At 39.3% G+C, this 15,342-nt stretch overlaps 1 protein-coding gene across 1 annotated transcript in view; it reads right to left on the bottom strand.

The window, feature by feature from the left end:
- Positions 1–15,342, bottom strand: part of CEP126 (centrosomal protein 126) — a 43,793-nt gene that overhangs the window by 26,621 nt on the left and 1,830 nt on the right. The window contains exons 3-4 of the mRNA XM_075428174.1: positions 5,715–5,860; positions 4,278–4,383 (exon numbers count right to left, since the gene is read on the bottom strand). Of these exons, the coding sequence (XP_075284289.1) occupies positions 4,278–4,383; positions 5,715–5,860 (252 nt within the window). The remainder of the gene's footprint in view (positions 1–4,277; positions 4,384–5,714; positions 5,861–15,342) is intronic.

The raw sequence follows: 15,342 nt of genomic DNA, 5'->3' as shown, positions 1-15,342 counted from the left end.
CATCAGGTTCCTCTCTGCCCAGCTTTCCAGCCTGTCCAGGTCACGCTGAATGGCAGCACAGCCTTCCGGTGTGTCTACCACTCCTCCCAGTTTGGTGTCATCAGCAAACTTGCTGAGGGTACTTTCTAACTCTTCATCCAGGTCACTGATGAAGAAGTTGAACAAGACTGGGCCCAGTACTGACCCCTGGGAACCCCACTAGTTACAGGCCTCCAACTAGACTCAGTGCCACTGATGACAACCCTCTGAGCTCTGCCATTCAGCCAGTCCTCAGTCCACCTTAATAGCAAAATGGGTATACCTTCACCAAAAAGGGGAGATCCAGCTTTTATTTTACCAGGTTGATCAGGGCCAATATTTGAAATGATACTTTGTCTCAGCAATCACTGGAGTTTGAGTAACAAACCAAACCTTATTGTCCATTCAATATACAGATCCTTTCCAGCATTCCCAGGACGCATTTCTTGTTAATAGCTCCTTAGGAGCATCAACACTACTTCTTAAATACTGTGAAATTGGGTGAAGGTGTTTAGCTAAATTTGTGGCAAAAGTGAACTTTTACTCTATATGCAACTAAGTACAAAAATTATACTTCCACATACTTCCCTCTTTTTTTTGATTGGAATCTAGCTTGACAAGATGATCTACCACTCATATTTTACCCACCCTCATTTTCAGTGAAGGTAATGGTAAAGATGATGGTTCCTTTCATATATGGGCAATATGCAGTGTAGGAACTTGTAAGAAGATATCTATTTCATGCCAGACAAAGCTATCTTCCTTAACGGCTGGCACCCCTACTGAAGTGCAGTCACCCAATACATCCACAGACCTCATCCTCTTCTATTGCTTATCCAGCAGAGATACATTATTAGGAAACATGTTTTGCTCCTAGCTGGAGATGGCTACCATATGTCTAATATATGTACAGAAACGCAATAACCCCTTTCCTTCATTTCTCTCCATTTCTTCAGCTTAAGTGTCCACAGTTCCTTCCTCTGAGCCCTCATCTGTTTCATCCTCTTTCTGTATCTAAAATTGTACTCCCTGTTAAAATCCATCCCTTTTCTTTGTAGTACATCTGTGTCAAATCGGTAAATAGTCTAATGAGACCTTTTCTGTATTTATTATAACACAATATTAGAACAATGGAAAATGGAAACTTTAATCCCATCAAGATTAGTGTTATTTTTCAGAAGATTTTATACAATACTCCAAAAAGGCTGTCTTGATTGCACTGACCTAAGCAGAGATATATATTTGGCAGAGTCTAAAAAGGAATGTATTATTTCTGATGAGATGGCTGATAGTAAAAAGGAAGAACAACTTCTCATATTTATTTATAGAACTCAGAAAACTGTATTCTATATTCTTTTGAATGGGAGATATCCTCCCGTCCAAAAACTTTCCGTACCTGTCCACTTTTAAAGACTTTGTTACTGTGGACCAGACTGATCCACATCTGGCCCCACAAAAATCTGTTTTTTGGGGGGCAGGGAGAAATTTCTTGATATCTATTTGAATATTTAGACCATTTATATTTATAAAAGTTTCTACATCCTAACTTTTTTCAGAGAACATTTTTGATTTGTCCAATTAAGTTTCTATTCCCAAGACTGAACCTAATCAAATACAACTGGTTTTAAACACTAACAGTGAAATATATCTTGTAAAAAGAGCAGCACACCATTTACACACCTAATGTGCACACATCCCAATCCCTGTCGGCTAACGAATTGACCAAAATCTTTGCTGCAGCATTTAATAACTAAACCTCACTAGAAGCAGAATAGCTCTACTGCAAGCACAGAATACAAACTCTCACTCATTAGGTGTTCCAGGATTTTTTGCCTTTCTCCAAGAGGGGGTAATATGTCTCCATCACTTAATGTAATTTTTTATAACTTGTAATTTTTGGTTTGAGTGTTTACAGAAGTGTAAGAAGACACAGAAATACAGAAAGGGATCTACTGCCTCATTTGAGTTAGTTATTAGCTGTCTCAAAATTTCCAGTTAAAGGGATTGTAAGACCTTTTTAAAACTTTACAGCTCAGAACTGAAGAGTTTTGAAGAACCTCCACCTTTGGAAACCTTCCCAAAATGCTTTTCTGTATCAAAGCTTACTTTGCTGTACTGATTTGCAAGAAATTTGTTTGCCCTCTAAGAGAAATCTGCAGCATTTTTGGAACCAAGCCTGAAAACACAGAAATGCCACTTTTATGACCCACACAAACTATGGCTCCCAGACCAAAACTAACAGGAACAACCCTGCACTAACATCTTCTGCAGCAGACCAGAAGAATCTACGCTGCACAGCTGCTGCATAGCATGTGTTCAGTTTGAATCTCTGTGCGTAGTAAAGGATTGCGTGAGATGTAGACAAAAATGCTTAAAGTATTTTCTGTCACAAGGAAGGAAGACAAATTGTTAGCATTAGAATAAGCAAAGCTTTATTTCATACTAATTCATATACTTTGCCCCTATACAAAAGCCTGGCCTGCAATAACTTAATTCTTTTTGCCTTGTTACCATACCCAAATATTCTCTACATCCTCCCTCACCCAACCCATCTGGCTCCCACCCAGGCCTCCTAGTCACCAGCTGGGGAAGAGGCAGGACATTCTGTGGCAGGTTCCAAGATACTCGTGTGCTGTCTGATCCGTACTAACTGGCTTGTGACCTGGCAATAGGTCAATGTGGACTCAACTTCTAAACCTTTTACATGCTGGGGTCACTGGTTTGAGTAATTTCTTCCCTGCTCAATTGCCAATTTCAAGCTTATAGAAATATAATTATCTTTGAGATTCTTAGCGCTCTCTCAAATTTGGTTACTAGGGGAACACAAACTGTAAAGGAATATGAATGTATAAATTTAATTTCTTTAGGAAATCAGGTTATAAAAATGAAAATCAGAGAAACAATGCACTATCATTATTACAGGATAGCAAATTCTTTAAATTATACAAATATAATATGGAGTGACAGCAATGTTATACTGTAAGAAATTAAGGATATGGTAAGTGGCTTGAACATGTCCTGAGAGAAAGCTGTGAGCCCTTGAGGCACAAGGAGCAGTTTGAAGAAAGATAAAAAATAAAGAAACAAATGATAAAGGCAGTGGGAAGAGGCACTGAGCTGCTGTCTTTAGTCGAGCCTACGAATGAAATGAGACAATCAGGATCCCTGAGACAGGTTTCAGAAACTTCTACATTTTTTTGCCATAATTTCAACTGATACTTAGAAGCAGATTTTTTATTGGTTTGTTTTAATGGCTGCAATCCTCCTTTATTATGTCAATTCAGCATAGTAGCTGAACTATATGCATGTTGACCAGCAGATAGCATGAGTTTTTAGCTCTGAGAGGTATGAAATATTTTCTCAACTGACCAGTTTATCAGCTGCAAACATGTTTTAATCAGCTGTAGAAATGTAATTAAACTGAATATTAACAACACAATGAAGAACACACTGAAGCTCAAAAGTAGGGAGATCCTTTTTAGATAGAATTTATCTCTATTCTGAACATTTGCACAATCGACAGCATGCAGAAAATATTTATAATAGTAGTAATAACAAAAGCAGCAACAACAAAAATAAAATGCTGAACTGAAATGTTAAAGAAACGAGAGATTAGGAAGGGGATAATCAGGAAGGAGTATCAAATACAGCAGACAAACTATGCATGAAGAAACTTTCTGTGATAAGTCAAGGTATCTTAGAAAAAGTGCTTGCGTAGAGTGAAAAGTATGCAACTCAAATTGTATGTGACACAAAATGAAACTGCAGGAAGAATTGTTATCAGGATGCTCAAGATACATATAGAGGATGAGAAATTCAAAGGAGTGACAGCTGGAAAGAAGATCAGATCATGGGATGAATATACAAACTAAATTATCCTTGAATGTCAAAAGGAAAAAATCTGAGTAAGAATAAGAAATCGTCGGACAGAATACTTTATACTTCATAGAACAGCAAACGGTTGGATAACTGTGGCAATCTGAGTCAGACTGTAACTGAATGGGGATCGGGTTAGCCCCGACTGTTCCCAGAATTCTGCTGCAGGAAAAAGGTTTATGTCATCTCCTGTGCTCTTTTACCAAATGGACACAAACAACTCAAGGATGTTTCATAATGTTTCATTGGAACAGTTCACAGAAATGCTTTCTTTGCCACTAGAGAAATGGCCTACTATTTCTGAAAGCGTAATTGTCTGCTGTTTATTGAATACACTAAGCAATTTACTTCCTTTGATCATCAGAGCAAACAGAAATGCTTACCTGAAGTTGGCTTTGTTTCTGCTGGGCAAGCACAGTCCTGGTGTTAAAACAGATCCTTTAATTTTTTCAAGAGCTTCTTCTAATTGAAGAGCTGCTTTTGTCTGGACTACAGGGATTACAGTAAAAAACACAATGGAGAAAAATATTTTTAAAATTGGAATATTTTACCATAAAAGGTTTGGTTAAGTTTGGAAGCCTAAATCCAGCCTGTTGCAATAAACTGAGTGGTTTAGCATCATTAGACATGCTGCAGCATCTCTAGTTCCTCTGACACAAAACCCCAGTCTATATAAGTGTTTACAGTAACACCTGTATTCAACAGTTTTGCTGTTTGTTTTCACACTGCACTGTTGAAAAAGTAGGCGGTTAAAAAATCTAGCATCCACTTTATTTTTACATCGCTATTATTCTGCTCATGCACTAAGCCAAAGTCATGGCTTGCAGATATTTTATAGACGCCAAACTGTGAGTTACTAATCAAACCAGTGGAGAAAGAAAGAGTCCAGACAGGCACAAGGTATTGCCTCTTTCAAGTTAGCAAAAGCAGGGTAGAAAGTGGCAGAGGGAGAACTGCTATAAAGCAAAACCAAGGAAAAAAAATTGTGATTCATTATATTGCTACACAGTCTGGGCTGTCAGTAGAGCTACGAAGAAGCCCTAAACCAGTACTGTTCTATTTTGTTATTTTAATCTGACATTTGATCTTGAAGTCAGAGACATTACCTCACAGCTGGCACAACTGCAATTGGGAGAGTAAATCTGTTAAAGAATACCTAAGTAATATACCATATCTTAGGAGTTTCAACACTGGAAAGTTGACTGGAAATCAGACTTGGATGATGCTGTTAAAAACCCCTGCCAATCTGCACTGATTCCAAGAAAGCAGAAACTGAGCTGAAGCAATCATTATTTCCCAGCAGTGAGAGAACAGCTTAAAAAGCTGACTAATTCAGCAAAAGTTATGTAATATATTAACTTATGCTAGGACTGCTTTTACTTAATCATAAACAAAGTGCACATTCTTGAACATTTCATATTTGGGGGTTCAAATAGGGGACAATTACACTACCCTAGTAACTTCCAGTGGCCTTGTAACACTTCACACCTAGCTGTGAAAGCACAGTGCTGTAAGCAATAAGCACACTGCAGTGAAAAAAGCAGGGAAAACCCAGGAAGCCACAATATCCTGAGGAGGTGATGTACTTACTGTGACTGGAATATAATATTTTACAATACAGTTTTTAGAAAAAGGTTTGGTTTTTTAATTCCCTCTACTCACTTTTGTTGTACGTATCAGACCTGAGCTTCTTGTTGGTTATGTTTTGTTTATACAAAAGCATTCAGTTTGAGTAAAGTTGTTCTGTTTGCCTTCAATTATAATCTATTAAGAGAAAAACACTTGTACTGTGAATAATAGTTAAATTTTAATTTACAAACCTATTTGCTTGTGCTGAGAAAAACGCAGGTGAGCACGCTGGAACTTATCAGTTGCTTCCTGAAGTTTCATTTTCCTCTGCTGCAGAACTTGTTCTCTAAGCCTTCGTTCTTTTTCTTCTTCTTTCTTCCATTTTTCTTCAAATGCTCTGTATTTAAGAAGCAAAAGTAGATGATCCTTATGTTTTCTACATACATTTGCAAAAATATTTGTAACTTACTTGCGTATCAGTTTGTAATTTTAGTACAAAATCTTGCTTGTCCATAAATTAAATGCTATAAACTTCAGCACAACTGGATTTTTATGGTTTGTCTGAACATAAATGGGACAGTGGGTGGTGAAGAAGAGACACATCACAATCTTTTCCTTTTTTAGCCTCAACCAGAGATTTGATTCTTTCCTATGTGTGAATTAACATGCAGACTCAACCAGTTCTTCTCAGCAATGTGAATTTCACCACAGTCTTTGCATTACCATGTAAATGTATCACAGTGGGCAGATCAACAGGAAAGTGAATTGCAAATGATCTCTGTATGTGCCTTTCACAAGATGTCAGGGAAATAGTTTAAAAGTTGTTATTCAGAAATAGCACAAAGGAACTACAGCTTTTACCTATAAATATGTAAGACTTAGTATCAACTTCTAGTTGTTGAGATAATTCCTGAAAGACAATCAGATTAGTAGCACAAAATGGAATAAAACAGTACTGTGAAACTATGATTGACACAATCATGTGTTAATATCAAATATGTTAAATGTGTCCTTCTACTGGCTGGAAAACAAAGCAGGCTCTAATCGAAAACAACCATCATCACAAAGCTTTCCTTCGGTAGGCACAAGCTTGATGAAGCTATGTGGAACTTTTATTCCTGACGACGAAATCATCAGCTTTTACTGACAAGCTTAAACTAGCTCCTTGAGTGAAATATACCCAGTAAATTTATTGGCACAGTGCCTATGTAGGCTAGTCATATTTAAATAAGTGTTTTAAACTAAAAGAGGGTAGATTTAGACCGGATATAAAGAAGAAATTTTTTACAGTGAGGGTGGTGAAGCACTGGCACAGGTTGCCCAGAGAGGTGGTAGATGCCCCATCCCCGGAAACATTCTGTGCTAAAGGCAGTAATACTGTAAAAGTAACACTCTTCAAGTAAAACTTCTAAATCCCACCATGCAAGGATCACTACAACTGGGAGCTTCCCATCTTTAAAGTTCTCTGTGTGCTAGAAATGTGATTCTACAGGTCACCAGTACACTGCGTAGGTAGCATTGTCCTAGTACACTGTCCTAGCCAGCATTAGTGCGAAGAAAGGTAGTAATGTTTAGCCACATGTTCTTTCCTCCTCTCATCACGGGAAGATCCCTTCCCATAACTTTAAGCGCTTGCAGTTCCTTCATAGATCTTCTTGCTTAATCGAGTAAAGCTGCTACTTAACAAGGCTACTCCTTAATCAAGCTATTTTAATTATTCTTCCCTTTGCTTTTCAGGGAAAAAGTTCAAACTGAAATACTCAACTCGAGCCTCCCTAGTATCCCTTCAAAGTACTGACTGATCGCCTGTGAAAACAAATAGAAAAATAATTTGAAGTAGATACTTTTAATTTTAGAGAGTCTAAAGGCCGTAATTGCACAATAGTAAAAAATAGGAAAACCGCCAACTAATTCCCACGTACACACTTTTACAGGAATACCCACTTCAATCCACTTGGAAGCCAAAGCATAGCAGAGAGAAATATAAGGAACTTTCACTATATTGGAAATTCATATACGCACAGTTCTCAAAACATACTGAAACTAAAAACTGAGATTTACCAATTTTATGGACAAATGATTACATTTCATTAATAGAAACTGAAGACAAAATAGATATTATTTTTTTTTTGAAGTGGAAATGCATGGAATCTATTTCAGCTCTTCAAACCTTCCGTCACAAAGACTACATACTTGCATTCCTGCCACCATTATGAATGCACCTTAAACCTCCTCCTCATATCATAAGGGAGAACTGGAAGCTGTGTTACATCTGATCTTCCTTGCTTTGATACCACACCTCCAGTACTACCAATGTTAAGGTCAAGAAAGACAGTGGTGGAGCATATGAAAAGCCAAAAGCAAGAAGAGAGACAAAATGCAAAAGGATCCGCTGCTTTTGCTAATGTATGTGGCACTCTGGATTAATGTCTGCCAGGGTCAGAAATCAAAACGCCAATGTACACCATAAGCAATTACTGCTTCTACTTTGTAAGTACATTCACCTCAGAAAGCTGCTGAGACTACATCCTGTAAGGTATACAGACGGTAGCTTACATTTTAACAGCTTGTTTATTGCAAATGACACTTCATAGTTACACTTTCAAAAATCCAGGTGAATTTCTTCAATTCAAGGTAACACTTCTTCTAGAGATGAAGCTATAAAATTCTTCAGCTTCAAATGAAGGATGGGACAGAAGATTGACTTATGCAAAGAGAAACAATTAAATTAAAATATGACCCCAACACTGCAAGTTTCATTTGCAAACTTCAGTTTGTCAGCAAGCAGGAATGGCTTCACTTGAGGCATGAGGTGAAGCCAGACAAGCAGTTATCCAAAGCCAGAAAAAATCTGCAGAGGACTCTATCCACATAAAACGTCTTCTTGCAATTTGGTTAAAATTTCACAGGAACTTTAATTGCTCATACAATCCAGAAGTTAGAACTAAAAAAGTAGAACTAGAGTTCATTGTCAACTTTCAGTATTCCTGTATTTCACTCACATTAAAATCTGATACAGAAACCTGCAATATTTTACATCTTTATCCTGACTAAAGAGATAGGGAAATCACAACAGAAGAAAGAGACTTGTTTATCCTAGCAAGTACTTCAAACACATTCTTCTTGATCACCTCAATATTTCTAGAAACTGCACAAGGAGGCCTTTAGTTGAACTGTAGTTGTTAAACTCAGACATGTGGGAAATTCTACAACTTTGCACCTGGATTAGTTCCAGCATATAACTCCAAAAAGGAAAGAGTAAATTCTGACAGAGTCTTTATTTTTCAAGCGATTTTGGAGTGTGACTTAGCTGCACTCTGCCACATTCCTAATAACTGGCATAAAAAAAAGACTGTTGTTCCATATAGCTGGAAATGGACAAGTCCAAATGCTGATGCAAGAGGTCTTTTTCACCACAGCTCATCATGATCACTGTTTGGTTTGGATTGAGGGAGAAAAAGGATCTTATTTTAAATGTAAGAAAATGCATTAAAGATATTCAGTGAAGCCTGCATCATTAACTTCTTGACCTCACAGAATGTAAATGGTGACACCCAGGTGCATTATGTAAAATAAACAATTTTACAAATGCACACTGACATCTCACAGAAAAATAGTTAAAGTAAATGTTTGTTCATCCACTCTCTTTAAGCCACCAGCTTAGGTTCATATCACAGATGTAACACTGGCAAAAGAGTATGGCTTTAAGATGGAGAGTTAGCAGAAGAATTTCCTGAACGGTGTTTTTTTAACCCAGTTTTTCTGTCTACTATAAACAACCCAGACCTGCAGCAATTTTTGAAACAGCTGCCAAAATGTTTATAGTGAATTTGGAATACGAAACTTAAAATATTTAGCAGTTTCACATATACAGACATTATGTGGAAGGTATTTTTATGTTAAAAACAGTATGACTAGATGGTGGAACTATTTCCTGGTTAATTCCATTAAATTGTCTTCACAGTGAAGTGATGGATGCTGCATTCCCAGGTGGACTAAATGCTTACTACTACCTCAGATGAAAATAAAAAAAGGAACACATATAGTGAATATAGAATGCTATGAAATGAACCTTCTGATACTGGGTTGATATTATTCATCCATTGCCATATGACACTTGCAAACCAGTGCATAGCAAATCCAAAATTGAGGTAGGAGGATGTTTGTATACTTAAGGACTACAGCAAGATCAAGAAAAGGCTAGAATGGGGTCTCACACTCAACATCCCCTTCATGGGCAAAGAGGGAAACACACCTTATATGCTTACTAAGATCTGTGGACATTGCCCATAAATCAACTTTTTTCTTTAAGTGACATACTTGCCAGGACCACAGGATCGTATATTAATTCTAATCCCACATAATCTTTGATTATCACATGCTGAATACAAAAGGACAGCCCCAAATTGCTGTAAGGGCTTTGGAAGGAGCGACCCTTACAATGTCATAAGGTCTCACAGAGGGCTGGCCTCCAAAGTGCCCCAAAGGTTCACAGGAGGGCTGCCCACCATCCACCAGTTGTTACACTCCAAACCTTATTTATAGGCAAAAAGTCAGCACACCTTATATAAAGCCAAGAACTTTTTTGTTAGCATATAATCATTATTAATCCTGATACAATTGTTACCAAAAATAATAATACAGTAAGAATACTTCTATACAGAGAAAGCCACAATAATCGTGATAAAACAGTTTGAACTGTTATTCACACATTGAGTTTCTACCCTTTTTCCTGATGCTTGTGGTTCCATTGTTCCTCTGCATCCCAAGGCTGGTGGTTTCATTCTTCTGGTGCTGCGGTGAGCTGTCAGCATCTGGAGTCCCTTCACCAGCAACAACAGGATGTTCGTGTTAGTGCTTTTTTCTGCCTCACCTCAGGATCCACTTGGAGTCATTTTTCTCTTTGCTAACATGCTTTTACACCTTTGCCATTTCTTCATCAATCTGCAGCTCCGCAGTACCTCCAAATCTACCATACATGGTGCCTTTTACATATATTACATACTATTCTTTTGTTCTCTTTGTTATCCCTGAAACCAGTTTTGTCTGATCTAGGTCTGCATTTCTTTAACCTTCTATCGGTGAGTTGTTTATAGCCGCGGGGTCTCCAGTGCCAAGTCTGTGCCCCATCTCTTACCAGCCCCTGCCTGTACGCCTCTACACCGCATCCTGCACCTCCGGTTCTCAAGGCCTCTGCTGTCGAACCAGGCCTGTACTCCCCCACACTACATCATGATGTTAGAGTCATAAATATCTCATTCTCTACATAGAATTACTGCTTGTTACTTCCATCTATATAAAACTACGGTCATACCATAAAAAGATAAACAAACGCAAAATAAATTAGCCACAGACACCTGGACAATCAGAGAAATCGCTGTCACAGCTAAACCAAGCACAACAAATCTGCGCGCAGGGCAAGGAAAGTTCAGAGAGAGCAAGCTTGGCAAGCCTCTGTCTGAGGCCTCGCAAATTCAGCACAATCCTGTGGCCGGTTACCAGAAATGGCAATACCACGTTTCGGGTCTACATCGTTACAGTGACCACTACTTTTCACAGTTTCATTCTTATGTTGAAAGCAATACAAAACTCTTAACATTTGCCCTCTCTGTTTACCAAGTGCTAACTTTTTTCTCCTATTTCTGGCACTAGACTGCTTCTCATTCTCTATCAACACCATCGATGAATAATTTAAAGAGCTTATATTAAATAATCAATAATAATCAGCCAGTAGGTGGAGCACAAAGCTTGTGTGTATGTTGAAAACAAAGTATTTTTGAAAAAATAACAGTAATGGGAATAGAGTGGAAACTGATATAATTTAGGAAAGCATTTCCTTCCTCAATTACAACACATGGATTAGCTATTCAGATTTCAAGGTAATTCAAAACGCTGAACCCAGACAGCTGACTGTAAGGTTTATTTAAAAATGCACATAGACAATTACATTTCCAGCATGAACCAACCACCTGCAGCCAGTAACGTCACATTAAAATGGGATACACATTTTACATTGAGCAGTAACAGTGGGATGGTTGCAGTCCCCAGCACACTGGCAGCTGGTATTTAAAAAGTACTGTGTTATATAAACACAAAATATGATACCCTATTTATTTACATCAAGTATGTGTTTAGTCAGTAGCTCCTATTTCCAGAATACTGTTATTTAAACAAAATATCTGTCAGCTACTGCCCCAGAGCACATTTAGTTCTTAAGCTGATCTTGAAATTGCAACTTCGTGTATTAGTGAGACAATAAGAGAATTACTTTCTCGATACTAGGGCAAATTTCTAAAAATAATCAGTAGGCTGCTTGTTCACTATGTTGATGTACTGCTAACACAAAACCAAGGAGCTTGGTCAGTACAAGAGATGCAAAGAAACTAATAACTTCGGATAGGATAGGAGTACAGGTTCCTCTAAATATCCACTTTGAAAAAGATCTGTGACTGAAGTTACTGAGATTTTGCTTTGCAAAGCTATACTTGGTCTTTTCTGTGCAAGTGATGTGTTTGTCTTTTACTAATAAACCAATTAACTGAGCACATCGTGTCAGAAGTCATTTATAATACTGAAGCTGTTGCATTTTAGAGGTATTGACAACAGATGAATACAACATTGTCAGGGAAAATCTCATTGCAAGTACATTTAGAATAGCCTGAAAACAGCAGACTTCAATCTGCAAGCTCTCTGCATATGCAGTTCTTGTTAGCTGGGCACTAGAGGCTATCAGACTTGGACTCAGCCTTGGTATAACCTTGTTCAAAGGTAGCTTGGTGGTGGTTCTTCAAAAAAACACAAAAACAACCCATAGAAAAGTTTTCCCGCACAATGCAACACGAAGAGAATGAACCTAAATGACACAAGATTGAGAACAGGGCAGAAGCTCTGATACGTCTTCTCTACATCTCTGTGCTAATGGAAATTCACTGCTATTACTTTTCAGCAGAGGCTTTGCAAATTTAAGGTTGACATTAAATTTGGTCATGTTTGACCAACTTGATAAGCTTCTTCAAAGAAATGACTGGCCTGGTAGATAAGGGGAAAGCAGTGGATATTGTCTAAGTGGACTTCACCAAGGGCACTGATACTGTCTTCTATAAGATCCTCATAGACAAGCTGTTGATGTATAGGCTGGATAAGCAGACAGGGAGGTGGACTGAAAACTGTCTCAATGGCCAGGCCCAGAGGGTTGTGATAGGTGACATGAAGTCTGGTTGGAAGCCAGTAACTAGTGGTGTACCCCAGGGGTCAATACTGGCCCCAGTCCTATTTAATATCTTCATTAATGATCATGGATGATGGGGCAGAGTGTACCTTCAGCAAGTCTGCAGATGACACAAAACCAGGAGGAGCGGCTGATACATCAGACGGTCCTGCTGCCATCCAGAGGGACCTCAACAGGCTGGAGAAATGGGCTGGCAGGAACCTCATGAAGGAGAAGTGCAAAGTCCTGCACCTGGGGAGGAACAACACATGCTGGGAGCCACCCCGCTGGAAAGTAGCCTTGCAGAAAAGAACCTGGGGGTCCTGCTGGACACCAAGTTGAACACGAGCCAGAAATGGGCCTTTGCTGCAAAAAAAGCAAAAGGTATCCTGGGCTTCATGAGGCAGAGCATTGCCAGCAGGTCGAGGGAGGTGATCTTTCCCCTCTACTCAGCACTGGTGAGGCCACAGCTGGAGGACTATGTCCAGTTCTGGGCTCCCCAGTACAAGAGAGACATGGGCATAGTGAAGAGAGTCTGACAAAGGACCATGAAGATGATGAAAGGACTGGAGCATGTCTCCTGTGAGGAAAGACTGAGAGAGCTGGGACTGTTCAGCCTGGAGAAGTCTCATGGGGGATCTTATTAATGTCTATAAATACGTGGAGGAAGGGTACGAAGAGGATGGAGCAAGGCTCTTTTCAGTGGTGCCCAGTGACAGGACCAGAGGGAATAGGCACAAACCGAAACACAGGAGGTTCCCTCTGAACATCAGTAAACACTTCTTACTTGGGGCTACAAAGATGGTGAGGGGACTGGAACATCTCTCCTACGAGGAGAGGCTGAGGGAGCTGGGCTTGTTCAGCCTGAAGAAGAGAAGGCTGCGAGGGGACCTAATATATACTTACAAATATCTGAAGGGTGGGTGTCAGGAGGATGGGGCCAAGCTCTTTTCAGTAGTGCCCAGCGACAGGACAAGGGGCAATGGGCACAAACTGAAGCACAGGAAGTTCCATCTGAACATGAGGAAGAACTTCTTCCCTCTGAGGGTGACGGAGCACTGGAACAGGCTGCCCAGGGAGGTTGTGGAGTCTCCTTCTCTGGAGATGAATTCAAGACCCGCCTGGACAAGGTCCTGTGCAGCCTGCTGTAGGTGACCCTGCTTCGGCAGGAGGGTTGGACTAGATGACCCACAGAGGTCCCTTCCAACCCCTACCATTCTGTGATTCTGTGATATTGTGAGAGCAACTGAGCACTGGCACAGGTTGCCCAAAGAGGTGGTGGAGTCTCCATCCTTGGAGATACTCAAAAGCTGTCTGGACATGGTCCTGGGCAACAAGCTCTAGGTGGCCCTTGTGTAGCAGGGGGTGGTTGGACCAGATGGCCTCAAGAGGATCCTTCCAACCTCAACCATTCTATGTGAAGCTTAGAAGTAGAAAACAGACTGTCATACTTCACAGTGCACTCATGTCTACTCTCCTTATGTTGACAGAAAAAAATATGAGAGAAACAATTTCAGTTTTGAAATTGTAAAACAGCAGTGCCAAGAATAACTTCTGATGCATGCTTGTAAGCCCTCTCAGGGAGAATTCAGGGTGCTGCCAGGTGACAATGCAGAGCTTAAGGAAGTTATGCTGCCCTTAAGAAACCATCATGATAGCTAACACCTTTACATATGTTTCAAAGCTAATGCATTTTGGCTTATATGCAGATTGGAGACATGACCTGATGGCTGATCCATTAGAAGATAAATAACTTCCTACCCGCATAACTGTCAGGAAAGAAATATTCATTTTCAAGGAACATTTTATTTCTAAATTACTTTCCTCCATATATGCAAAGACTCTTAATTTTTAATTACATTTCACAGCTTATTAATACTGTACGCACTTACTACCTTTCTAACACTAGACAACTAACTCCTTTTCAGTTATTAGAGGAAGACTTGCCACCACAGACTTCCATTTGAACTGCTTGTTATGCTTTGAGTTGTGCCATTCTCAACTGTCAAAAATGGAAACAATTTCATTTTACGAACACCATCCCTAAATTCTTTAACTGGCTCACCCGAGTAACCTGGATTTGTACTGTGTTTCTTAAGGCTGCAATGAGATTCATATGGAAATGAATTTATGTATCAATGAGTATTAGTTTAACTATACCAGTCTATCAAAAATTTGCAGGCTGTCTGGTATTTGCTTTTACATTAGAGTATAATATTTCAAGACCAGTAATACAATAAACAGTGTTCATCTGAGATGCGTAGTGTTACAGTGGTACTGTTCCAGAAAACTAAGTAAGACATTTAATCTTTCAGCTGAGACTCGGTTTATTATCTGCAAAGGTTGTGGGTTGCACACTGTCTTTAATGACTCCCAGATGATCACACTTCCTCTTCCATTTTTCTTTATATTTCAAAACATATGCTGACAGCACACACTGTCAAGCTAAAATGGCAGTATAAACAATATCTACAGCCCCTCACAAAGTATCAACATAGTTCAGTACGTAAACATTGTACAACAGAAATCATCTGATATGGGAACTATGGGGGATGAGCGTTAACGAGTTAACACTAGGCAGAGGAACCTGGTCTGAGGCTGTGGGCTTGCAAGGGGAACCCATCTGCCTCTGCAGCACAGACAGCTGAGTCTCCTGCATGTGCGAGTGCAGT

Source organism: Opisthocomus hoazin, chromosome 1 (assembly GCF_030867145.1).
Source record: "Opisthocomus hoazin isolate bOpiHoa1 chromosome 1, bOpiHoa1.hap1, whole genome shotgun sequence".
In the NCBI taxonomy this organism is placed as follows: Eukaryota; Metazoa; Chordata; class Aves; order Opisthocomiformes; family Opisthocomidae; genus Opisthocomus; species Opisthocomus hoazin.
The sequence above is the reverse complement of the archived record's forward strand: the minus strand, read 5'-3'. Positions and strand labels throughout refer to the sequence as shown.